The 25,259-nt window shown below is 36.6% G+C and overlaps 4 protein-coding genes across 10 annotated transcripts; 2 read left to right on the forward strand and 2 right to left on the reverse strand.

Annotated features, from left to right (window-relative positions):
- Nucleotides 1-1,826: 1,826 nt before the first annotated feature.
- LOC120017014 (presenilin-like protein At1g08700) lies at nucleotides 1,827-4,355 on the reverse strand. Its single transcript, XM_038870051.1, has 2 exons — nucleotides 3,864-4,355; nucleotides 1,827-3,243 (listed from the first exon to the last, which is right to left on the reverse strand). Exons 1-2 carry the CDS (start codon nucleotides 4,195-4,197, stop codon nucleotides 2,246-2,248), a joined length of 1,332 nt encoding a protein of 443 aa, XP_038725979.1. The 5' UTR covers nucleotides 4,198-4,355; the 3' UTR covers nucleotides 1,827-2,245.
- A 644-nt stretch (nucleotides 4,356-4,999) lies between these two features.
- On the reverse strand, nucleotides 5,000-14,046 carry LOC120016814 (probable ADP-ribosylation factor GTPase-activating protein AGD14). 4 transcript variants are annotated; one of them, XM_038869736.1, is made up of 13 exons: nucleotides 13,603-14,046; nucleotides 13,054-13,115; nucleotides 11,852-11,939; nucleotides 11,708-11,769; nucleotides 11,519-11,615; nucleotides 10,659-11,105; nucleotides 7,915-8,592; nucleotides 7,515-7,742; nucleotides 7,345-7,431; nucleotides 5,874-6,003; nucleotides 5,628-5,673; nucleotides 5,285-5,343; nucleotides 5,000-5,236 (listed from the first exon to the last, which is right to left on the reverse strand). In XM_038869736.1, the coding sequence occupies exons 1-12, from the start codon at nucleotides 13,696-13,698 to the stop codon at nucleotides 5,286-5,288; spliced, it is 2,079 nt and encodes a 692-aa protein (XP_038725664.1). In that variant the 5' UTR covers nucleotides 13,699-14,046; the 3' UTR covers nucleotides 5,000-5,236; nucleotide 5,285. The 4 variants fall into 4 exon arrangements, with proteins under 4 accessions (XP_038725664.1, XP_038725666.1, XP_038725665.1 ...); XM_038869738.1 differs by adding an exon at nucleotides 12,331-12,458 and having other exon boundaries at nucleotides 5,000-5,343; nucleotides 13,603-13,666; XM_038869737.1 differs by adding an exon at nucleotides 12,331-12,474 and having other exon boundaries at nucleotides 5,000-5,343; nucleotides 13,603-13,666.
- Nucleotides 14,047-14,371: 325 nt separating this feature from the next.
- Nucleotides 14,372-17,563, forward strand: LOC120016219 (protein GrpE-like). Of its 2 annotated transcripts, XM_038868881.1 has the most exons (4): nucleotides 14,372-14,681; nucleotides 15,950-16,462; nucleotides 16,653-16,792; nucleotides 17,033-17,300. In XM_038868881.1, the coding sequence occupies exons 1-3, from the start codon at nucleotides 14,424-14,426 to the stop codon at nucleotides 16,755-16,757; spliced, it is 876 nt and encodes a 291-aa protein (XP_038724809.1). In that variant the 5' UTR covers nucleotides 14,372-14,423; the 3' UTR covers nucleotides 16,758-16,792; nucleotides 17,033-17,300. The 2 variants fall into 2 exon arrangements, with proteins under 2 accessions (XP_038724809.1, XP_038724808.1); XM_038868880.1 differs by lacking the exon at nucleotides 16,653-16,792 and having other exon boundaries at nucleotides 14,373-14,681; nucleotides 17,033-17,563.
- Nucleotides 17,564-19,566: 2,003 nt separating this feature from the next.
- LOC120017290 (protein DETOXIFICATION 21-like) lies at nucleotides 19,567-25,105 on the forward strand. Of its 3 annotated transcripts, none has more exons than XM_038870469.1 (9): nucleotides 19,567-19,735; nucleotides 20,565-20,854; nucleotides 21,288-21,829; nucleotides 23,560-23,646; nucleotides 23,734-23,790; nucleotides 23,955-24,193; nucleotides 24,370-24,488; nucleotides 24,587-24,673; nucleotides 24,768-25,105. In XM_038870469.1, exons 2-9 carry the CDS (start codon nucleotides 20,594-20,596, stop codon nucleotides 24,846-24,848), a joined length of 1,473 nt encoding a protein of 490 aa, XP_038726397.1. In that variant the 5' UTR covers nucleotides 19,567-19,735; nucleotides 20,565-20,593; the 3' UTR covers nucleotides 24,849-25,105. The 3 variants fall into 3 exon arrangements, with proteins under 3 accessions (XP_038726397.1, XP_038726398.1, XP_038726396.1); XM_038870470.1 differs by having other exon boundaries at nucleotides 20,572-20,854; XM_038870468.1 differs by lacking the exon at nucleotides 19,567-19,735 and having other exon boundaries at nucleotides 20,418-20,854.
- Nucleotides 25,106-25,259: the final 154 nt, after the last annotated feature.

A 25,259-nucleotide genomic window follows, 5' to 3' on the forward strand; every position in this document is an offset into this window, starting at 1 on the left:
AAAATGGATTCACCAATTGGGAAAAAAAAAACACTAAGACATTCGACTCGGCTATATAACCAATCCAATTCAAACCATTATTAAATTATCATTCAAATTGACAGTGAAATACTTTTAACCTATCCAACACCCTCTCTCGAGTATAATTAAAATTATGGAACAAGGATTGATAAATGAGCTTTTATAGGACAAAATAGAAGCGTACAAAGACTTGGAAAATTCCAACGGACAAAGTTAGCGCCGTGACATAAGGCATGTTTGCTATATTTTCTTTCTTCTTTGTTTGTCCGTTTTCTTTTCCCTTCAAAGCTCCAATTGTCACAACTTTATTAACTCATACACAAACTAAACAAAAATAAAATAAACTAAATATAACCAAACAAAGAGAATTTAGCATGGATTGAAGTACAAAATGTATGAATAAAACATTGAGTACATGGACTGCTTAAGAAAAATAAAATCATGCGGGTCTAATGTATCAACGAGAATGGACAAATTCAAAACGGACAATATATTTGATATGAGTAAGACTAAAACTTACAAACGGACGATATATTTGATATGAGGGTTTTCCTTTTTGGGCTCACATGCCATGGCACATCATCATCCATGGTAGGAGAGGTGTAGGAAACTTCATCATCCTTCCTGCTTGGCTTGTTTATTAAATAATTAAGTTCAAAATTTAGGTTCAAAATTGTTTATTTATCGTAGTGATTAAACATAAACAAGCTTACGTTTTATCAAATTCAATCAAGAGCATTTATATATATATATATGTATATTACTTGCATCAAAGCTTCTACATATCCTTGTCAAAGTAGTTATTTATTATAATTCTTTTGATGAGCAATTAATATATAAACTTATCACATATATACCATAAATGGAAAAATGCTTCCATTTTTATACATGAAAATGATACAGAACCGAAAGGCCACTCTAGAAACTTAAGAAATTAATACATAGCCAAGATCCATATAACAAAAAGGAAGGAAATAAACATACTTGATGATATTTAAAAAAAAAAAAAGGAAAAAGAAAACTAAAATATAGTCATATTTATTTTTCCTAAAATGTAAAACAATTTGAGAATATATATATATATATATATATATATATATATATATATATATATATATATATTTGGATATATCTTGAGACCACAAAAACCACACGTAGCACCATTAGAAACTTAGCAGCACACACAATCAATCTTCAAATTGGTGGGGTAGACACCAAAAAGTCCATATTTATTATTATTTTATAGTGAAGACACTTATCAAACATAGAAGCTCAAAACCACCTTCCCTCTAAGGACTTTTTAGGGGGGGGGGGGGGGGGGGGGTGAGTAATTAGGAGGTCACCAACCCAAAAACAAAAGTGTCATTATCTACTTACCCTCCTCATCTTTCAAATGCAATATTCGAACACATTTTTCTGTGCACAACCAGATTTGCCTGCAGATATTTGTGTTGTATTATTATAAGATAACATGGAGGAGCTTGTCAATCATTGTCACTAAGGAGTCTTAGGTAATTAAAGAAGATTATAGAGAAGAATACTAGTTAGTACTACAACTAGAACCAATTACATTGAAGCACTGGGGGGGGGGGGGGGGTGGGCTATACAATGGGGTATGCATGGGTAAGGAATTCAATTATCTGTGAAAAATAAAACCCCCAAAATGACCTAAATTTATTACCTCTCTCCACATGTTTAGTGATGTATTTGGTACCAAAAAAAAAAAAAAAGTTGAACATGATCAGTTAGACAAGCAGTGTGACTATCCCAATCACATTTGGACAACCCAAGGACCACAAAAACTGTTCAGTCACTCTCAATAGCCACTAAAATAAGTATATGTTTATATATGGGAAAATTTTGCTGATACACTTGCAAAATGAGGTGTGCAATAGTTCTACTGATTGATGACTTCAATAGAAGCGCAACAGCAGTACAACGGAATTGCACTCTCATTTTTCATATAACATTCCAGGTATAACTAAATGGAAAAGTTTCTACATTTCGAAGATGTTAAACCCAGAATCCAGTCACAGATTACATTTCAATCAGTTCCAGATTTTCTTCTTCAAGTTGGATACTTTGTCTGAAGTCTGAACTACGGAATATGCATGAGAGGGTGACATGAGATGAGAGGAGTGACAGCCCATAGAGATGAATCTATACAAACCTCCATGCCTACAAAAAACTAACTTCTTCCTTTTCCTTCTCAAAAAATAAAATATCAGAACATCACAAGATTTGTTGTTGTCCCAACAACAAAAGGTTCCATCAATAACCGAGTCAAGAAGTAAAACAATACACCCAGAGCAATCGATATAGGGAGGGCAGGCAGAGCACGGCGGCACACAGACAGCAAAATAAGCGTGCATCCAAGTCCAGATATGATTGCAAGATAACAAGCATATACTGTCATTAGATCATACATTGCAGCCCTACCGACCAGAACACTGTAGAAAATAAAGTCACCAAGGCCAAGTTTGATACCTCTATCAGCTATCGCAGAGTTCTCCATGTCCCTTGACTGTTGTTCCCTCCCATTTTCCGATCTCAACATGTCAACCAAAGGAGACATTTCCTCATTGACAATCTCAGACTCCCGATTACCAATCACTGTCGAAAACTCTGATGAAGCACTGCTTGACGAATGCCGTCCCTGTGAACTACCCACCAACGGTGACCTCTCAACTTCCTCATTCCGCAAATTTTCAACCTCGACAGAAGTATAACTAAAATTATGCCGGTGTTCAACATCATGCTGATCCAAATTTTGTTGTGAGACAGCCTGCAGCTCCACTGACCCAGAATCTGAAACCCCACCAACCAAGAGCCCCAAACTTGTCCTCTGATTTCCTAGGTTCCGGGAAACGGTAGGCCGGGCTTCATAAACTAATGCAGGGAGCTCCTCGTCTCGTGTTGAGGCCAGCTCCACCAACAGCTTAAGTGGTCCACCAGGAGCCAAAACTGCTACCAAATCATACAAAGCCAAGGCCACTAACAAAACCCAGGTAGTCCATTCAGGCAACTTTGTAAACCAAGCTGCTGTAATTATCCCTATTGCCACCATATAACATTGCCTCAAAAAAATTGGAATCCCACCCCCAAAGACTGATAACACACCCAAGATTGTAAAATTGAACAACAAGATAAAACAAGTAACAGAATCTATCGGTATTGAGAAATGCTGAATGATGGACAAAAATATCGAACCACCCATTGTACCTACAATAACCAACAAGCACATAAAACTTAGAGTTAAAAGAGCAACCAATGTACATGAATGAGTAACAGTTTCAAGGAAAACTAAGTCATTGATAAACAGATTAAGAGCCATAAAACCCAAAACGCGAAACAAAATGAAGTAGAAAACATCAAAAACCATGAAATTGGTATAATACTCATAAGAAAGAGCAGTCTACTAAGCTAAAAGTCCAGTAAAAAGGTGCACCGGAGTAAATGGCATCCACTGATGTTATACAGGTATAAATCAAGTTGTCCAATACAGCATAAGATCCAGAAACAGTAAAATCGATGACCAACCCGAAAATTGTATTTGAATGAATGGGCACAAGGGAAAAACTATAAACGTCAACAATAAAGACAACATCCAACCCCATTCGACCTCCAAAACAACAATAAACCCGAAGAAGTAGAATTTGCAGCGACAGGAAAACATAAATTTAGTCAACTGGTACAAAAATACTAAACTTAAACACTTAACAAGACAACACAGAACAAGCTTAAGCACTTAACAAGACAACACAGAACGAATATGCAACAAGGGAGCCAACGAGAATTCAAGAAAATGCTGACATTAGAAAGGGAGGACTGAGGAGGTTTACATAGCACGAAAAAAACAGAGAATCGCATGTAATTCTTCAGAAAGTTAGTGCAATTGTAGTAGTAGAGCAGGACAAGAATGAAGGTAGCAATGGCGATGAAGATGACGAAGACGAGGGCGTTGAGGAGAGCGCCCTCAAGTTTCTGCGCGGTTGTATCGGTGGCGCTCTCGAGGTAAACAAGGTTGGCGGCCGTGCGAATCTGGGAGATGACGGGGAGAGGGGAGGAAGGTGTGAGGGCGTAGACAAGGAGCACAACCAGTAGCATACAAATTGACACCGGCGACATCACGCCGATGAGGTCCTGGCCGATGAAATCCATAATGCTCGTCTCCATTTTCTGAATCTTGATTGAACAATCAATCAATCGCTTGATCGATTTAGAGATCGATTGGATTGGTGGGTGGTTTAGGGTTTGGCATTTGGGGACTCTTCCGAGAGTATCACTCAAGAATATAGACTACGGACTACCTGGAATTGCTCGCGATATGCTTCTTTAGTTTTTGCTATTGTGAGTATACGAGGGGTGTTTCTGCAACGAAAACACACAAGTCTTGGGACTCTTATCAAATATCACTAAATTCTGGGGTGCAATTTGAGATATTTTAGTTTTACTTTTTTTAATTTGTAATTAACTTGATCATCACCATGAAAATTTCAAAACAATTAGCTTGGATTATATGTAGGAGTGGCAAAAAAAAAATATCGGCTTCAAATTGGTTTCAGGTCGACAAGAGAATTTGTTTATAAAATATTTACATGTTCATACCCTAACCCAATTGGATTTTGAACATACTTAATTGATCATAATTAGATTCATTTAAATCTGGACAAGTAAATCAAATAATAACCTAGTACGAGTTATAGGATCCGTACAAGTAGTAAATCGAACAACATTTATATGTTTGGAACCCGACACAATTATAAATCAAACAAATTTTTTTTATTGAACCCGGATTTCAGACATATAACTTATGTCCAAACCTGATTTAATTCGAATCGGACAAATTCATTTATCCAGACAGGACAGAGTTTTGCCACTCTTAATTATATGGATTAAACCGAATTAATCCCCCCCAAAACTAATTTGTGTATTAGAGCACTACAAGGAGGAAAAATATTGCTCTTGTAACACAATCCAAAGCCCAATTTGTGTAGCAGCATCCACACATAATTCTAGCAACAAAAACACTAACGTATTTGATACAAATACAAGGCCAGGACACTAAACAAAGTCAATTTCGTAGCCTTCAAAGCCTTGTGAAACATCATTTTTTTTTTTGAATACAAATAGAACTTAGTAAAAAAAGAAAAAAGGGGGAATAGGGATAAAAGTATTTCTAGTGTATAAATAGATAGCTACAATTACTGGAGACCTTATACTACTGACTGAAGATGAGGATGCTACTTCAGCCGACAGAAACCCTAAGCAAATGGATTTCTTCCTACAGAAGCAACAGATCCCTGTGTCTGAGCAACATTCCTGAGACAAATTAAGCACAACTTTTATGAGTTTATAGAAAATTTTTTTTTTTAGAACTCTCGTGCACAAGACTTCAACCATGGGGCTGGGTCAAGGACAGATAAGATATACGCACACCTTATGCCTTACCTCCACATAAGATATGAAGATATTGTTTCTAAGAATTCAACTTGTGACCTAAATTGCAAATACTATGGCATGCAATAATTGGAAACCACTCAACTACAACAGTGGAACAGGCAACCAGAACCCACAGAATGTAACAAAAGTGGAAACTGACTTACGGTAATTGAGAACTTGTTGCTTGGCCTGCCATGTATGCTAAGCCACCTGGGGAAAAAATGAAATTGCATGCAAATAAGTAGTAAGATATCCCCAGACAATTCTCAAATGCTTGCGCAGTTACTAATGTACTATTTCATTATATAATTTGGTAGAAACACCTTTCAGCTCTGAGAGCAACAGTCTAAGAGAAATATAACGGTTAAATAGAACATTAACTTCCACTAATAGCAATGATAAAATCCTACCTTGTGTTGCAGCTGGGATATAAGCTGCCACAGACTCCTGAGGAAACCAAGATGGGGTGACTCCACCGAGATATGTGGATGACGATGCAGAATTTGGCAGTGTGGCTTGCAAAGAGCTCATATCCAAGAACTAAAATAAATGTAGACCCAGAATAATATTAGAAAGAGACTACTACATATATACGCACTCCACTCTCCTCTCCCTCCTATTCTTTCATAGAAAACATATGACTTCACAAAATTAGATTCCAAAAACAGCGAAATGTGGTAGGACGAGAACCTCAATATCAAAGGTGTATTCACACTATTTCTCCCAGAGAAAGTTCACAAAGTGCTCATTCCAAATATCTTGTGAATAGCGTAAACAAGTAATACTTCACATTTACAGTAACTCTAGAATCATACACGATCTCAAAATTAAATTTTGTAACAAATCAAGAAAAGCTGCATTTAAAGAAGAAACTTCAATATTTTTCCAATAGAAAATGAAAAAAGAAAACCTTAATTACCATCCTACATAACGTTTGAATCACATAGCCATCCTCTGCTAGTAGATGATATGCTTGATTCTCTAGTGTTTGAATGTGTTAGAATATATATATACATATATAAATGATGTGAAATGACCCACCCTACAAGTTAATTTATTGGGTTGAATGAAAAAATAACTAATTTTAACATGGTATCGGAACGGGATGTCTTGGGTTCAAAATTGGCTTCCGCAATTTAAACCCCCATTTGTTATTGCCCCAAGCATGGACCTTTGTATGTTTGTTGTTGCCCCAAGCGAGGGCATTGTATGGAATTGGCCCTAGCGTTGTTGTGCATGTGTTGGGCCATCAGATTGCCCAACCCACACGCGACGGGATTTTAGAATATGTATAAATGATGTGAAATGCCCCAACCCAACAAGTTAACTTATTGGGTTGAATGACAAAGTAACTAATCTAAACAAAATGTAATTAGTCTAACCATCATATATGAAACCCAGTCATAAAAATCTTGCACACTACTCGATATTCTCAACACTTACAAAGTACCCAATCCCATGAGTTGGTAGTTTGATCAACAAAGTCATTAGAACAAGAGTAAATTCCGTGATAAAAAAAGAGCAAGCTATTCAAAGTCCAAAAGACATTCGATATTTATTTCAAAGTTTTTCATCTCCTTTTGACAAAAAAAGAAAGAGAGATCCTTCAAAACAAATGACACAGTATAACCTTACTAAGTTAATCAGAGATGTATGCACAATAACCCAGTTGTAGCCTTTCTGATTTCTTTGGGACATAAATGAATGTCGAACTAAGAGACAATTAACATAGGATAAAATATTAGCTGTACATATGTTGGCTAAGAAAATTCCCTTTAAATTTATTAGTGACACCATTACCCGCAAAGAGAGTAAAATTTGTGGATGTAATGCAGTGTCAACCATTTATTAGCAAAAATTGTACATTGATCAACTACATACCATATTTGTCTGCTCCAAATCAGAATCATATGGAAGATCAAACGGGTTAGTTGATTTATAATCAGTTGCATTTGGCACTGTCCCCATCTGTGAAAAGCAAAAGTTCCACCAGTAAATATACGGCTAAAGTCAAACATAAAATGAGATTAGCAAAAAGTAAGCATGCAAACCATTAGAGGCGGCATTGCTGGAATATATGATAGCCCTGTGACTTGTGAGGCTAGACTGGACGGACAAGCTACATCGGAATGGGAATTCTGAAACTCCGAAGTAGAAACCTCTGAAACTCTCAGTCCAGAGTACTGATCCAAAGTAAATGAAGGATCCTGTGGTGCTACTTGTAGTTCATTACTGTGCTTGCCGTTCAAAGTAACTGAACTGTCAAAGGCACTCCATGCCTGCTAAGAAACAATGATAAAGTGATTATAAACGTCTAAAAATTCTCATCGATGGTATTGCCCAAGGTTTCTTAAAAAACCAATCATACACCAAAAACTGCTACTTTTACCGATACAACTCCAAAAAGGATGTGAAAAATGAAAAGACATACTTCATTACATGATAGCTTACCTGAGTCGGCATTGTATTTGTGGGGGTTTGAATATTGTGCACACCAACATGCCATGGATCAGGCATCAACGAAGACTCCTGTGTATTAGGAAATGATGGCCACTGGACGCATGAATTCGCAGAAGAGCGCTGGTCAAAATCTACAAAGGAAACCCCATTGACCGGGATCACTGCAGCCGTCGCAATTGCAGCCCCTGTTTTGGATGCAGCAGGTGGAGTGTCAAAACTAGCCCATCCTTCATTTTTTGGGACTGATAACACCATTGGTTTTTCATTTCCGACTGTAGCAGACTGCTGGAGGACATTTGTGGCAAAAATGTCAAGCGATGATGGTTGAGTAAATTGGGAAACATGATATGAATTCGCTGACAGAGCTGGAGTTGCCAAAGATTGTTGAAACAAATCTACAGGAGCCAAAGTTGCAGCAGGTGATTGAAACAAGTCAAGAGGTACAGCTGCAGAAGACTCTTCTTCTGGAGCAACAGACACCTTAGAAAGCTCTGAGCCATCATAACCCACAGGAGCAAATGACTCTGTGTGAGCAGATATTCCACCCTGCTTAGCTCCAGAAGCGTGTTCAGGTTCCAAGACCACATCCAGCAAACTACCAGAATTATATGACTTTAGCGAAATAGAACTGCTATCAAATGAGCCAAAACTTCCTGATGATTTTGCTCTCTGAATAGAGGAACCATTGGATGTCAGTTTGTAACGAGACAGAAGAAATAGATGCTTAAATCACATTGAAAAAAGGAAATTGAAGCACAAAAACATGCATATCTCATGTATAAAATCGAACTAACTGCCAAAGATATTGGTGCTTTATGAGATATGAAAGTGGATATTTCAATACTGTTTTCCATCATTTGAAAGTTACCTAAGAGCATACCAAACTGACCCTAGATCAATAGATTCAAATATTCAATACCTACAAATCCTTTGAGAATCAAACACCGTCATGCTCATAAAGCCCTAATATTTTACATAATCCGTAATCAAAACTGGATCAGCAAATACTCAATCATATCACAACAAACTATTCACAGGAAAAATAAATCGTAGAGGACTTGGGTAAACAACTCCTATGCACAAAGCTCCTACAGTGGGCGGGGTGGGGTACAAGCAAGATATACACAGACTTTACCCCCACATTATATGTGGAGAGGTTGTTTACAGGAATTGAATCTATAACCTCTACATAGAGGACCTAGTTAGGAGCAAATTTACAAGACTGTTAAATAGTGTTGACTGTAGATTCTCTTGTTAAATAGTGTTACTGTTGATTGTCCAAAACAGATCCCAAAAATAAATTAGCTTCATGGACATTTCTGAGATTTGAAGTCTATCTAGTATGATATACTTATTGTAACTAATAGCACAAATTTCGAATTTTATCTGGTATCAATTTAATGAATTTTTCTTTTTTGATGACATCTTCAAGGTGTCTTTACTGGACTTCTCTTTTACCATTCAGAAAAGGTAACAAAATCTTCAAGTACTGTCAGTAAATGTAAATATCCTTGAGCTATAATCCTCTCCTCCTCCTCTCCAATCACTTTCTAAAACTAACTTCATCCAAAAGTACATGAATACATATACAGATACATATCTCATATCAAAATATCCAAATATATAAACACTTATCAACCAATCGAGAGAACAAGGAAAACAGTAAAGGTTCAACTAGTTGGTATTTATCTACATATACAAGCATATACGTACATGAATAAAAAAGCAGTGAAACTGCAACTACATGGCATCACTTGATCAATACTGACAACCTGAAACGTTTTTTGGTGTAACTTTCTTTTCCTGGAAATGATACATCATTTCTCTTTAATGGTGGAGCAATAAGTCTAAACATTTGAAGCAGACAAAATTACTCACATATATACTCTCAAAATGAGCTTCATGCAAAGTGATTAACCCAATAAGCAAATAGAGGCCTTGCTTATGTGACTAAAAACAAAGAATGAAGAGTCAGGAAGTATATAGCGCATCCCTCTCTAGTTCAATCAAACTTAGGTAGACTGATGTGACATCATAAGGGAGAAAAACATCATTCACATGTTGGATTCTGCAAACACTATCAAGCACATAAGTTGTGTGAGCTTACCATTCATTAAATTCAACAAACAGAAGAAGAAAATCAGCACAATACATGTGGCATAACAATAATGATGTTCTAATTTCATATCTTGTATCAATGAATAGCTCTTTCATATGGCTGATAACAATGTATATCAACTCTATAAAAGAAACGTGATACGCTATGCATTGCTTCCAATAGACAAGGCTGCACTGGTGTCAAAATGCTTTCCACAAACATCTGAAATACAAGACAGACAAAGATGCATTAACTATTAAGATTAGTTATTTTACTGTTCAACCCAATACGTTAATTTGTTGGTTTGAAGCATTTCACATCATTTATACATATTCTAACACTCCCTCTCGCATTTGAGGCCAATCCGACAACCCAACACATGCACAACAAAAGAGGCCTAACACTAGGGCTACTCTCACACAAGGCCCTCACTTGGGGCAACAACAAATGGGTGTTTAAATTGAGAAAGTTAAGGTTTAAACCCAATACCTTCCGCTCTGATACCAAGTTAATATTAGTTACCATACCGTTCAACCCAATAAGTTAACTTGTTGAGTTAGGGCATTCATATCTTTTATACATATTTTAACAATAACAAAAGGTCCACACTTCACCAGTGATGAGAAAGAAACATGACCTGTGGGCATGGAATTCTTTCTGCATCTCTCCTAAAGTTTGCATCAGGAGAAAAATTTGCTGCTTGACTTTGTACGTGTTCGTTTAAGATAACCCTTGAAGACTGAACTGGTGGACTGCTAAATCCACTGTCCTTCTGAAAAGGAGACTGAGCACCAGTTCTAACAGGATCACCTCCACTAGAGACTGAGTAGTCTGAAAACCTAGAAACTGAGTCGTCATTTGCAAATCTGTCCTCGTACATTTGTTCACTTACACCACCAGGACTTGAGACAAAACTGGAGGCTTTTCCAACATAAAGACCTTTATCTGAACCAGGCTTTCTGGTAAGCGAGGCAGCATGTCTTCCATAGCGTCGATCTTCATACTGATAGTCATACGGTGGACTCTGAGAATAAGAATGGTAAGAACTTGCACGTCTTGTCTCATCTTCACGATTTCTGAGGCCCTGTCAAATACATTAACAAATGTAGCATGTTAATCCTGAACTTTGGATTCAATTAATTTCTTAGGAAGATATGATGGATCAAAAAGCTGGGGTGTATCTGCCTCTGTGAAACAAAGGAAATGATTGTACTGCAAATATAGATTTGAAACAAAAATGTACTATCCAACTTTATTGAAAGTAAAAACAGAAAAGAGGAGAGAATATACGGAGTACGATGAATGTCATTTTGATAATGTAAACAAAAGCCATTTAGAACAATGAGAGTAAAAGATTTCATAGACAACATTCCAACAGGCTTGCAGCACATTCCTCAATTTTAAGAAACATAAACAGACACAACACAACTCTAATGTAAATTTCATCATCCAAAGAAATCGATAATAAGCCTTCTTATTGGTAAATGATCATATTGCCTGCAAATCTCTAGGAGGCTTGTCTGATGTCTTTGATCCAGCATATTTTTTGTCCACATATACATGCTTTATGAACTCTCGCACTTTATCAGCATTACTGCAAGAAGAAACTTGATTAAGAAAACATCATGCTCTCACACAAGCCTAAAACAATTAAAAAAATAAAAATAAAAAACCACAAGTTCGTACCTGCTATCAGGAAATCTCTGCCTTTGAAAATCCCAATCCTTCATATATAATTCCCTTGCACACTATTAAAGTAAATGCCTCATCAACACAAGAATCATTAATTCGAATAGGCAAGACAAAGGAATTTAGGGCCATTTCTTGTACCTGGTTACCACCATTTTGAAGTGCTTCAACTTCTTGGGAAGTAAATTTAGCCATAGATACAGACTTGACACGATGAGTAAACTCCCGACTGCATGATTCAAAATTAAATAAAGACATGAGAGAAAGTTAGGGTTTTGGGACAAAGCTCGGATGTTGACGATGATCAGAGAAAGCAGACAACATGCACTGGATAAGATGACATGCCGTGCAAACCAAATCATCCCAAAAAACAAAAGTTTAATGGCTGAGCCCAAATCAAAAACAAAAAACTGCATTAGTAATAAGGGCTATGAAAAATGCAGGATAGCAAACAAGTTTTTTTTAATAAGCCCCCAATATTACATTTTGAGAAGAGAATATGATAAGTTAAGGACATTGGACGCATTAACCTATTGGCTACGTATCCCTACAAAAGTCAAAATAATCTCTAAACCAAAACCATTATTCACATGAAAAAAGAAAAAAAATCATGAACGTACAATCTCCAAACCATTAGACTGCTGTTGTCAAGACTTCGTGGCAATTAGTGTCCACAGTGTTGTTGGTTCATCTTCATTCAGATTTCAGAGAATAGCCACAATGAGGCACCTCACCATAACCACAATCACTGGATGCCACAATCACTAGACACCATTATAATGTAATATATTAATGTAATGACGTATCTGAAGCGCAGGTGCTCAGTTGGAAACTATGCAGATAACTCAACAAAAGAGACAACGTAGCATAATATTACACATAGAGTTATCAAAACTTCCTCATTTTCACTCCATAAATAGTAAATCGGAGGAAAAAAGAAAAGGTCCCATTTGTACAGAATGGTAAAGGGGTCTGAAAATAATTTGTGGGGCAGTTTCATTTAGGAAAAATCCTATTTAGAAAGTCCAAAGCTTCATCTTCCAAACTTCTCCATTTCCTCCCTTCCCAAACCAGTATTGGGCTTCGCCCTTCAATCTAGTTCAGCCAATCTCGTTCTTCAAATTCTTCACAGAACTAGAGACATATCCATACAACCATGGAGATGACTACTTAAAACTATAAGAATGACAAATTGTAATGCAAGGAATAGCATTCTAAATTTGCTACCCCAGTTTAGCGATCTATATCATGGGAGAGTGGAATCCAGAAAATGATATAACAATATAAAATTAATATAACAACATAAATTAAGAAATATCAAATGAAAAGATAATACTACTCACTGTATCCCACTGCAGGTCGTACAAATGAACGTCCAAAAATTCGTACATACATACTGTGGACCCTGTACAAACAAATACAGGACAGTTGAGCATACATTTTACCTCTTACGGCAACCATAAAAGAAACATTCAAAGCCTCAACTCCCTCCATTTTTTACTTAATCAGCAACAAAGGTATTTATGAAATCAATAAAATTACATGCACCACAAACCGAAATCAGGATAGAACAATTTCCTAAAATACAAAACTTGACAGGAAATTCAGCCACAAAGTTGCGAAAAAACTTTCTGAGAAACTAAAGAAACAAAATTCTCCACCTTTCCCTTCGATCCCAGAAAAGCTAAAAGAGAGTGAGAAGGAAAACAAAATTAATCCAAAACAAATTCCAGAAAGAGCTTTACAGCGAAGGTAGATTTTCTTTCGAGTAAATAAATAATAATAATGACCACTTCAAAGTCTCCTGCTTCAACTACACTACACAAATTAATATATATCGTTTCAGTCATACACATGCGTAAATAGAAGGTAGTAGAGAAAAATGATCATACCAAGCTATTGCAGTTGATACACCTCCGGTTCGGGGGCAGCTTCATGAGACCTCGTATGATTTTCTCGTTTCGCTCCTCCTCTCTCCTGCTCCCCATCTTTCAAATCCAAAAAAAAACAATCCCCCAAACAAAACGGAAACCCTAGACCTTAATCTTCAAAAGTAAGAAATCGAAACGATTCTCTTCGATAAGCCCTAGAAAAGCTGCAGGAAGAGTCCAAACACTTCCTCGAGAGCTCCAATTTTTTAGGGTTTCACATAATTAGATGGAACTGTTGGCGCATTCAAAATCAAGGTTTTGGAGGCATTCGAGTTTCCGATTCCCGGAAAAAACACAGAAGAAGCAGTTTGAAGTCAGCTCGATTGAGACACCGAGACTAGACACTTCTGTGCCTTTGGCTTGAAACGAAAAGCAGTAGCTTTTTTCCAGTGCAGTACAATGACTCAGAGGGTAGTTTATTTAATTTACATAATAAAATTAATTCGATTTCAATTATTGAGGCCCTTTTAAACGGTAACTTCTCTTTCTGATTCTAACGTTTTGATTTTTAAACCGCCGTTTTCGCTACTTCCATTAATGAAAAGGACGGATCCGCCTTTGCTAAAAATCGATCCGACGGATGGGTCAAGCCGACTCTGAAAATGAGAATCGTAGCGTAAGATTTAATATCAATGGGATTGGGTCGGCTTTGATTAGGTTCATCCATCCAACGACCCATTAGGCCCATTTACTCGAATTTTCTTTTCTTCTACAACCACCACCCCTTATCGCTCCCTCATATCCGTCACCCTCCGTCTGTGTCGCTCACTCTCTCGCCCACTATGGCCACCGTCCTCAAAACGACTCCGTTCAGAGCTCCTCTCCCACCTCGATTAACCGTCATTTCAGTGAATGGTTCGAGGCCATTTTGCCTCTCATTTAAGCCTAGAAGCATTGGCTCCAAACTTTCTCTTGTAAATCCGCTACTCTTCGCCGGTGAGTCTTCTCTCCGGTTCGTAAACTTCGTTCCTTTCGCTTCACAGGAAGGAAAAATTGAAACTGCAGAGACCGAGGAGACCCTTCAAGAACCTGAAATCGAGGTATTAACAAAACCTACTTCCGTTATCTAGTTGTGTATATTTTTTAATTTTGTTACCTATATTTTAGGGCTGTTTGATTGATGCGAAATTTTCGTAAATGAACAAAAAGATGCAGGATACAATTATCTGCTGAGCAGTATGATTTTTTCTATACGTAACTGGGAATGTCAAACTGTGGAATTTGGAAGAATTAATCCTGTACTTTATCATCTTTCATTTGAGGTGTCTAATGTTTTTCCTTAGTAGCATTACAAAACCAGAGGTTAAGGTACCATATCGTATTGTCGTGGTCTTCTGCTGTGGGTGCAGTACCCAACTTTAATGGTTTATCAAAAGGATTGCCCTCTGTGTATTAATGTATGTGTGTATCACAAGTTGAACCAAATTTCTTGATTGTTTGTGAGTGCAAAGTATATAGGACAAAATGGAGGAGAGGTTGTTCAGCTTCAGAGATGAGGTGGAGAGCTGGTATTTGGTTGAAGGACTTTAAGGCGCACTTGACGTACACTAGATGTCTTGATATGAGAATGGATATAAGTACTAGACCAATATTTTATGATAATGGATATGACTATTGTACCAATATTTTGGTATAAGTAATTTCTAATAATTGAATGAAGTTCGACTAGGTAAATGTTCTGAGAAAGAGTATCTTGCTTGAGCAATTTTAGAAGTGATAGAGCAAATTATTAACATTTCTTTTTCTGACAATCATGCTCAAGTGCTGAAATGGGATTTGTCACCTTTTATAGAAGAGAACTTTTGCATTACATTTTGTGACTTGTCGGAAACTTTTATCATTACATTTAACTTCTTGATACTCTTTCATGGTTTTCGTGTGCAGACAAGCATTCAACAAGAGGGTATGGTTGAAGCTACTATAGAGAATAATTAAACTAAACTGGAAGTTCGTTATGGCCTTTTCCTTTTATAGTCCCTTTCTCCCTTTAATGTTGAGTGAATAACCCAATCCCGCCGTATCATTTGAATTATTTTCTATGATATTGTATAGAAACAATATTTCCAACGAAGGACAGATTTTTCACTTACTTTTCAAAGAGGCATCTTTAATGATAAAGCATTTCCATCTGTAATGTAATGGTTTGTGGTACATCGTACATCATGTAAGGTTATTGTGTATTCTGCTACCATGCCAAGTTTGAAAAGTCTAAATGTCCACTACATTTACCGCCAACGCAGTGCCCTGTTCTTAATTTATTTTTGTGCATTCTTTTGTTTTCTCTTTTGCTAATGACTTTATCTAACAGGGTTCTTTAGATGGTGCTGTTGTGGTGGAAGACGATGCTAGTGAGGAGGATACTACTGAAGAAATACCTGCTTCAGCCATCATAGAGTCTCTTCAATCCTACAAAGAAGCCCTGGCAAGTAATGATGAGGCAAAAGTTTCTGAGGTAGAGGCATTTCTACAATCTCTGGAAGATGAGAAAATTGACCTAGAAAAGAAAGTGGCTGTGTTGTCAGAAGAATTATTAATAGCAAAGGACAGGATACTTAGGATTAGTGCAGACTTTGATAATTTTAGGAAGAGGACAGAGAGGGATCGCCTTTCACTAGTTACAAATGCCCAAGGGGAAGTTGTGGAGAATTTGATACCTGTTTTGGACAATTTTGAAAGGGCTAAAACTCAGATTAAGGTTGAGACAGAGGGAGAAGAAAAGATCAACAACAGTTATCAGAGCATATACAAGCAATTTGTAGAAATTATAGCATCTCTTGGTGTTGTCCCTGTGGAGACGATTGGGAAACCCTTTGATCCATTGGTGAGTAACTCATATCCTTAAACTCTAGTATGCATGAAAAACTTTGTACCATGTGGAAAAAATAATGTCGTACAATCTTGTTCTCTCATCTCTAAAATGCCTAACTACTTTTACTAGTGTAAGCCTGTCAACATTTCCATCGCTAACTTGGCATAATGAATTGCCTGTATTTGATTGTTGCTTTACGCAGGCAACGTACCGAGTTGGCTCGAAATTCAGTCGAGTACTTGATGAACTTAATCGAATGTTTGACCAAGTTTGTTCTGGTTTTAGGAAGACCTGGATATGGTTTTGACACATGCCAAGGCTTGATTGAATCGAGCCAACTTGGTGAGTTATCATGTGTATTTCGTATGTCCTTGTGGCTTGAAATGCGTAGTTGTACGATAAGGTTAGTTAACAAGGCAGAGATAATGTTTGAGAAGTTTGTTTACCTTGCATATAGCTTTAAGATGCAGTCGTAAGTTTCATGATAGATTTTAGTAAAAAACTTTTTCTTCCTCTCCCTCTCTCTGTGATGTAGTAGAACATTATCCTGATAATCAAATGTTCTTTTTTTCTTTGTTAAAGTTGCATGAAGCAATTATGCGGGAGGAATCCACTGAATATGAAGAAGATATCATAATCGAAGAATATCGTAAAGGGTTCAAACTCGGCGACAGGCTTTTGCGCCCTTCAATGGTCAAAGTTTCGGCTGGACCGGGGCCTGCAAAGCCTGAACAAGAAGGCCCTAAGGAACCTGAACAGGAAGTGCCGGCAGAGGAGGAAGTGGTTAATGAAAGTGAAAGTGCAGAAGAGAGCAGCACAGAAGATGGGTCAGCTTGAAGACACAAATGTGCAAGCTATAGTTTTCTTCTTTTTTTTTTTATAAGCATAAGCTGTATCACTGTCACCATTATTTTGTCATGACTGGAGTTTTTGTTGGGATGTAGGTGTGTAGAAGGAATCACAATTTGCCTATATTCTTTCTTGGTCTTCATTTGTAATAGTGGAATGAATTAGGCAGCATTTGAGTACGGCATACTTTTTTGTAGAACTCAGTGTAGTGCCTTCACTATTTTGAATTTTATTTTTTTTTCCTTGTGGCAGAAATTGTAGCCATCACTTTTCTTGAGAACCACCTCTAGTTTTGATGGAAATTTGTGTGATATCTTATAGAGTCTTGAATTCGAATATCTCGCATCTCAAAGTAATTTTACGCATAAACACTCTAATGATTGAGTCAATGACATTGGCAAAAGTGGTGTTAGGTACTTTTGTTTGTACTCATATAGGGATGGCAACGGAGCGGGGCGGGGGCGGATCATGGTCGCCCCGCCCCGCACCCCCAGGTTGCGCCCCGCGCCCCGCCCCGCACCTCGGGGCGACTTTTATGCCCCGCCCTACCCCGCGGATCCCCGCGCCCCAACCCTATTCAACATATTTGAAAATTGTAAAATTAAATTGCTTAAATTGCAAATTTATTCAACATATTTGAAAATTGTAAAATTAAATTGCTTAAATTGCAAATTCTAGGATTCAAACCTGGGACTTTTAGGCGTGGTAGTAATGAACTAACCAACGAGCCCAATCTATTTTCATGTTACACTTGCCAACTAATTAAATTATTATCTTTACATACCATCTAGTATATTTTTAACACCATTAAATAATTTTAGTTTTACTTAATGTTATTGATTTTAAAGTTTATATTATACACATCTATAGTTTTAAATTGTTTAATTTTATACTTTATTTTATAAAATCTTAGGGTCTTAAAGATTTTATCAATATTAATGAGTAGATGGTCATATTATGGCTTTAGGGTTTAGTGCTTAGGTTTAGGGTTCAAAGCCTTTATGGTTTAGAGTCTTTAGGGTTTTGGGGTTTAGGGTTTAAAGCCTTTAGGGTTTAGAGATTTAGAGTATTTAAGGATTTGGGGTTTAGGGTTTAGGACCTTTAGGGTTTTGGAGATTAGGATTTGGGAGTATAGAGTCAGATTTAGGGTCCTATATTTTTATCAATATCAATTCAATTGAGTTAGGGGTTAGGGATTATTTATATTGGATTAATTATATGGTTTAGGGTTTAGCGCTCAGCTTTAGGGGTTAGGGTTTATGAATTATTTAGTACTTAGGTTTAATGGTTTAGGGTTCATGGATTATTTAGTGCTTAGGGTTTAAGGATTATTTATATTGGATTAAAACTAAGCATTCAAATCTCTATTTTGACATTATTAGTTTATTACTATATTAGAATCAATGTGTTCAAATCAAGTCAATTTAAGTTAGGGTTTAGGAATCTTAAATTATTTTTTATCAACATCACTTCAATTGAATTAGGAGTAGACTATATTTAATTTAAGATTTAGGGTTTTATGTTTTTATCAATATTTATTCAATAATCAATAGGAGTATTGTAAATATTATGTATAGGGTTTTAATGTTTAAGTACTTAAATCTTATCAAAGAAGTTTAGGGGTTACTTTGATTTTAATAATAATATCAAATTAATAAATGTTTAGATAAACAAATATTTATCTATATTATAAAAGAAATATTATATATATATACATATATTATGTACATAAATATTTATTGCGGGGCGGGTCAGGTTGGAGCGGGAGGCATATCCGCCCCCGCCCCGCCCCCGTGCGGGTTGAAAATTTTTGCCCCCATCCCTGCCCCGCACAAGTCTCGGATCGGAGAAAATCCGTGCGGATCGGGGCGGGTCGGAGCAGGTCGGGCACAAATTGTCATCCCTATACTCATATGATAATATGGAGAACCTATTGTACATAAACTACATTTACATATCATAAAATCTGGTCATACCTAATTGTACATGTATCAACAAACTGAACTAAGTACCAGAAAATACTGACAAGTATCAAGGATCTCTGATAGCTGGATTGGAGGGTTGTGGATGTGGAGTCTTGTTGGGGGGTGTTTACCGTTTAGCCATTTGAATTTTCTCATCATTTTCATGTGGACGTGGAGCCTGATTGGCCTTTCACTATACCAACTACACGGGGATAAGTGCCAACCTTTTATTGTTAGTAGTCATTTATGATACGTATGTCCACTCTCTTCTCTTCTATTTTCTGAATTGCAACGTCATGTTTTTTCTCTATAAGCGACAAAAAATGCATTAACTATAGAGAAAGATGGCCTGGGAAGAGTACAATTAGCCAATAAACAAAAAAGCATAAATGGCGACCATTGTTGTCTGTTAAAAGATGAGGTTGTTCCTCTGCTGAAAGTGTTCTTGGGCTTTGCTTCAGATATTTGTACTGTATGTATTCTTTCCTCTTTCTTTCAAATTTTCACTCGATTATTAATAATATAATAGTTGCTTAGTCTGTAATAGTTTGTGGGTTTTTTTTTTCCTTAAACCTTGTTTATGGGTTTTAAAACAAGTCAAGTCATGTTCTTGATGTGCTCCTTATTGTTCGTCTCCTCCGAGTTGGTAGAAGAATGGAAGTGAGAAATAGTTTTCTTTGCTTTGATTGGTTTCTGGGAAAATAAATGAAACCACTCTTTCCCCAGAATTTGTTGAATTCTTAACTTGTGGGATCAACCCATATGTAGTATAGTTCTGACTTCTGATATGAGGGAGGCCATGGTTACATCTCAATACATTAGAAAAATCCTAATGAGTTCCATAGCTTCATTGTTTTCTGAAAGCTAGAATACTTTTCACTTTTTCTCTGAACTTTTGTCATTGGAAAGAGAATCAAACAAAATTTTTAAAGTTCTCAAATAATAAAGCAATTATCCTCTTAAAAGTTAAAACCCCCAGATCTTGTAAGTTGGATATTTCACAATTATGAGCTGGTTAGCAAAATCGTAAATGGGTGGATCACATTTGTTGCTAAAATGTGAAAAGTGTGAAACATGCATGCGACAGTAGTGGCCCCACAAATCTGCGTCAAAAGGCATGGTGCCCCATTATAGATATATTTGGTGTCCAAACTTTCTCCTCTCTTGCTGATATTTTATCGAATGCAAATGGTTTTTAATTTTTATAGAAAAAAGCATCTGTGGATGTGAAATTTTTGGAAAACATAATAGAAGATTGTTCTTGTCTAGTTTTTTTTTGGTGTTAATTTGGTTGTCATTAGGTTGAAGTGGCCTGGGAAGAGTACTTGAAATGGAGGGGGACATGAAAGAGAAGCTTTTGAGAAGAACACAACAAAAGAGCGAAGTCGATGAGGAGGTTCCATTGAGGGAGAAAGTATGGACTGAGACGAAGAAGATGTGGGCAGTAGCTGGCCCTGCCATTTTCACTAGGTTCTCTACGTTTGGGGTAACTGTAGTTAGTCAAGCATTCGTTGGTCATATTGGCCCTACAGAGCTAGCTGCCTATTCACTTGTCTTCACAGTCTTCTTGAGGTTTGCTAATGGCATCCTGGTATGTACTCTATTTTCTTCTTTCAAAAGCTCGGATAGATGACAACTTTTATCTTCTTGGAGTAGTCAAATTGAGTAAAAAATGGATCTTTTTCTGTTTTTTTTTTCCTGGTAAAAAAAATGTCAATAAAATGATCAAAAGATTTAACCTTTAAGCTTTCTAAAAGAATTATCCACTCAATAGATTAATAGTTTTACTTGCTTAGGCCAGCTCACCACAATACATTTGTCTGGTTTGATTAAGCGTCTTACTCAGCCTCAGGATGTCAGATTTTCATGGTTCTCATGGCATTGACTGATACTTGCTTAGATCAAGATCAATGGGCAGTAGTGATGGATTACTTCAATTGCTAGATTTCATAATACAACTATTTATCTGATTAATAGCCTTTTCGATTTAATGAACATTGTTGTTTGTGGATCAAAATGTGCAGCTGGGGATGGCTAGTGCATTGGAAACTCTATGTGGGCAAGCATATGGTGCAAAACAGTACCACATGCTTGGAATCTATCTTCAAAGATCATGGATAGTTTTACTACTGACCGCGATCCTCATTCTTCCCATATTTGTCTTTACAACTCCAATTTTAAAGTTCCTCGGCCAGGAAGAGGATATTGCTAAAGTTGCTGGAACAATTTCTCTGTGGTTAATCCCAGTGGTGTTTTCTTTCATTGTGTCCTTTACCTGCCAAATGTTCCTGCAAGCACAGAGCAAGAATATGATAATAGCATATTTGGCAGCATTTTCAATTCTGATCCACATTCTTCTTTCATGGCTTCTCACTGTGAAATTCAAGTTTGGGCTTCCGGGGGCATTGTTATCGACAACTTTGGCTTATTGGATTCCAAATGTGGGTCAGCTATTGTTTATTACTTGTGGAGGATGCCGTGAAACATGGAAAGGTTTCACTTTCCTTGCTTTCAAGGATCTTTACCCAGTTGTCAAGCTTTCTTTGTCCGCTGGTGCGATGCTTTGGTAAGGACTTCATACGTTACTTGGTTATAATTTCTCCATTTCATGTTAGGATGAAAATGGCAAATTTCAGATGAGGTCTGAAATTTAGGGCCGTAAGAGGGTATGATAGATGTCCTTTCCAGCACTATTGCTATAGACTCAACAACTTGAGCAATTTATGTTCTGTCCAAAGCTTCCTCAGTTTTTCTTGGTTAGTTTAACTCTTTGGGAAATTTGTAAACTAAGAAGCATGGACACGACAGGACACGGTAATTTTAAAATTTTTAGGACACGGACGGACACGGCAAGGACATGCATGCATAAATAAATAAATAAATATAATATATTAGTTATATATAAAAAATTATTATAAATAAATGTTTTTGAATATGATAATGTTTGATTAAAATGAACATAGGGAAATGTTTGATTTTAATAAATATATATAGTTTCTACTTTTATTTGTTTTTTGTACTCAAAAAAAAATTATAAAAGAATAAAACAAATTAAAAACAAATGTGGGAGGACAGATGGGACCCACATTTAGAGACAAATAAAAAACAAATGTAGAGGGACACATGGGACCCATATTTAGAGAAGTTGTAGCTTTTTCAGCTTTATAAAAAAAATACAATTTTGAATTTTGATAAAGGTATTGGAATTGTATTTTAATATTTTATTGAGACATGATTTGCCTCTGTAATATAAGCACAAAATGTCAGGAAAAAAAGGACACGTCCAAGCCGTGTCCTTCCATTTAAAATAAAGAAAAATTTGGACACGGTTTGGACACGTGTCTGTCACATGTCGGGGCTGTGTCGGTGTCCGAGGAGTGTTCGACATTGGGACGGCACCATGTTAGAAGTGTCCGTGATTCCTAGTTTGTGAAACTGACCGACTCTAAAAATCGGTTCGGAAAAATGACCTCATTTAAAAAAACCAGAAATTTGATCTAGATAATTCTTTGAAAGACCAAAATACCGTCAAAAGTCATTAAAACACCCATAAAATCACATAACCATTTCATTGCCCACGGTTTTCTTTCACTTTCAAACATTGTTCACTTGACCGTTGCTCGACCAAAAAAACCTTAATCGTACTAACCTTATTGTAGAAGAAGAAGTCGATTGAGTTTCCAGAAAATGATGCTCCAAGATTGAAAACTTCGCGTCGAGCAGTGATCGGGTGAACAGTGTCTGAAAGTGAAAGAAAATCGTGGGAAATGAAATGGTTATGTGATTTAATGGGTGTTTTATTACTTTTGAGGGTATTTTGGTCTTTCAATGAATTATCTAGATCAAATTTCCGGTTTTTTTAAATGGGGTCATTTTTCAGAATCGGTTTTTAGAGTCGGTCAGTTTTACAAATTTTCCTAACTCTTTGTACTAGAAGAGTTTCCGTCCAAAGTAGGATCATGCTTGAGCCTAACCGATGCCTACTATATGTAACACTGATAGATATCCGTCGTGATAATTAGCTATAAAAGTACAGCCGAAGTTATATTTGCATAAGAAGACTACTGTTTTGCTCCTTATATGTATTGGCATCACCTGGTTGCATTACTTGCAACGCCTTTTTTTTTTCTCGATGCCTAATTTGCTTGAAAGAGATCCTTATGTTGATTAAAGAAATACTTGTGATACTGATGTCTTGCATGTTTCAAATCATTGAAGAAAATACGAAATCATAGCTTTTATTTTCTCTGACATAGTAATCTGACGATTCCTTCTTAATTTATGTTTACTTGACAGCCTTGAGCTTTGGTACAATACAATTCTTGTTCTTCTAACTGGAAACTTGAGCAATGCCAAGGTTGCAATTGATGCTCTTGCTATCTGGTAATTTGTGGCTTACCTTCATGTATTACACAGTATTCCTGTTTTCAGTCGTTTTTATATTAACTAACCATTTTCTATTTCCGGCAGCCTCAACATAAACGGATGGGAAATGATGATATCCCTTGGTTTCTTGGCTGCAGCTAGGTATAAATTATAATCACCCTTAAAATACTCAACATTGTTATCCTTGGCTCTATTTTGTTTCTCAGAACCAAATCATAGTATTATTCATTTCATTTTTTAATACACGGGGTTGTGAGCGACATTGTGGTACCGTTGGTAACATGTTTTTGTTGGCAAAATTCCAGTGTCCGAGTATCGAATGAGCTAGGAAGAGGGAGCTCAAAAGCTGCAAAGTTCTCGATCAAAATGATAGTTCTGACATCATTTTCCATTGGATTCGTGTTGTTTCTTATATTCCTATTTATGAGGGGATATGTAGCTTACATATTTACTGAAAGCCCTAACGTGGTTAAAGCAGTCGCAAATTTATCACCATTATTGGCTATCTCGATACTTCTGAACAGCGTGCAACCTGTGCTCTCTGGTAATTCTCCCATTTCGTCGTTTTTTTTTTCTTCCTTGTGGCTCATGATGATTGAACTCGCGTTTAAGTGATGGCCGTGCATGTATCCCTGTTCCCCATCCCTATTATGACAACATATACCAGCTAGACTTAATGAAGTTTGGCATCTCTAATAATTGTCAAGAATTTTGTGATAGGTGTTGCTATCGGGGCGGGATGGCAGAGCATTGTGGCATATGTTAACTTAGCCTCTTACTACCTGGTTGGGATCCCCATCGGAGTTGTGCTTGGTTACGTATTCAATCTGCAGGTTAAAGTGAGTATTTATTTTATCATTCATCTCAGATTTTTCCATGAGAAATGTGTTTCTGTAGAAATTTTCTAAGCTCTGATTTTGGCCGTTTTGGTTGTTAGGGTGTTTGGATGGGGATGCTATGCGGGATACTGCTTCAGACTATTGTACTCATAGTGATAACTTCCAAAACTGACTGGGATAATCAGGTACCTGCCGTTGCCTTAAACTAGATACAAACTGGCCGTTTTCTATGATATTACACTGATGTCTTATTCGCCCGCCCGGATATGGAAATTGCAGGTTGTTATAGCTCGTAACCGTGTACAGAAGTGGTTTGTTGCTGAATCTGAGGAACATAATAACAACCAGCAAGATGCTTGACTTCGAATGGCCTGTTTGGCAGAGCTTATTTTCGAGCTTATAAGCTTCCAATCACTCCACATAAACTACCGTATATGTTAGCTTATAAGCTCTAATAAATTCCAAAAAAATAAGCTTCAAATTGAAGCGTATTTTAGAGCTCATGTTTTGTTTTTATTTTTTTCATTTTTTCTTTGTTTCTTCTTTTTTACTATGATAATATTATAAACTTTTTTTATTTCATCTTTTTAATTAAATTTAATAGTCTTTTTTTGAGCTTATAAGTTAGCTTATATTATAAGTTTTGTCAAACATCTAATAATTTATTTAACAACTTATAAGCTAGTTTATTTTTCACAGTTAATTTATTTTGACAGTAAATAAACTTTGCCAAATGGAGGTCATTTTGTTGTTTGGAACAGGAAAAACGTG

This window comes from Tripterygium wilfordii, chromosome 15 (genome assembly GCF_013401445.1).
Source record: "Tripterygium wilfordii isolate XIE 37 chromosome 15, ASM1340144v1, whole genome shotgun sequence".
Lineage (NCBI taxonomy): Eukaryota > Viridiplantae > Streptophyta > Magnoliopsida > Celastrales > Celastraceae > Tripterygium > Tripterygium wilfordii.

Coding starts and splice junctions, on each gene's coding strand:
- LOC120017014 (XM_038870051.1), bottom strand. CDS start 4,197: ATGGAGACGAGCATTATGGATTTCATCGGCCAGGACCTCATCGGCGTG. Junction 3,244..3,863: donor CTCTGTTTTTTTCGTGCTAT/GTAAACCTCCTC, acceptor TGGTTATTGTAG/GTACAATGGGTGGTTCGATA.
- LOC120016814 (XM_038869736.1), bottom strand. CDS start 13,698: ATGGGGAGCAGGAGAGAGGAGGAGCGAAACGAGAAAATCATACGAGGT. Junction 8,593..10,658: donor AAAGAATTCCATGCCCACAG/GTCATGTTTCTT, acceptor TCCTCTATTCAG/AGAGCAAAATCATCAGGAAG. Junction 7,743..7,914: donor CAAATACAATGCCGACTCAG/GTAAGCTATCAT, acceptor GTTTCTTAGCAG/GCATGGAGTGCCTTTGACAG.
- LOC120016219 (XM_038868880.1), top strand. CDS start 14,424: ATGGCCACCGTCCTCAAAACGACTCCGTTCAGAGCTCCTCTCCCACCT. Junction 14,682..15,949: donor TTCAAGAACCTGAAATCGAG/GTATTAACAAAA, acceptor TTTATCTAACAG/GGTTCTTTAGATGGTGCTGT. Junction 16,463..17,032: donor GGAAACCCTTTGATCCATTG/GTGAGTAACTCA, acceptor TCTTTGTTAAAG/TTGCATGAAGCAATTATGCG.
- LOC120017290 (XM_038870469.1), top strand. CDS start 20,594: ATGGAGGGGGACATGAAAGAGAAGCTTTTGAGAAGAACACAACAAAAG. Junction 21,830..23,559: donor TCCGCTGGTGCGATGCTTTG/GTAAGGACTTCA, acceptor TTTACTTGACAG/CCTTGAGCTTTGGTACAATA. Junction 23,647..23,733: donor ATTGATGCTCTTGCTATCTG/GTAATTTGTGGC, acceptor TATTTCCGGCAG/CCTCAACATAAACGGATGGG.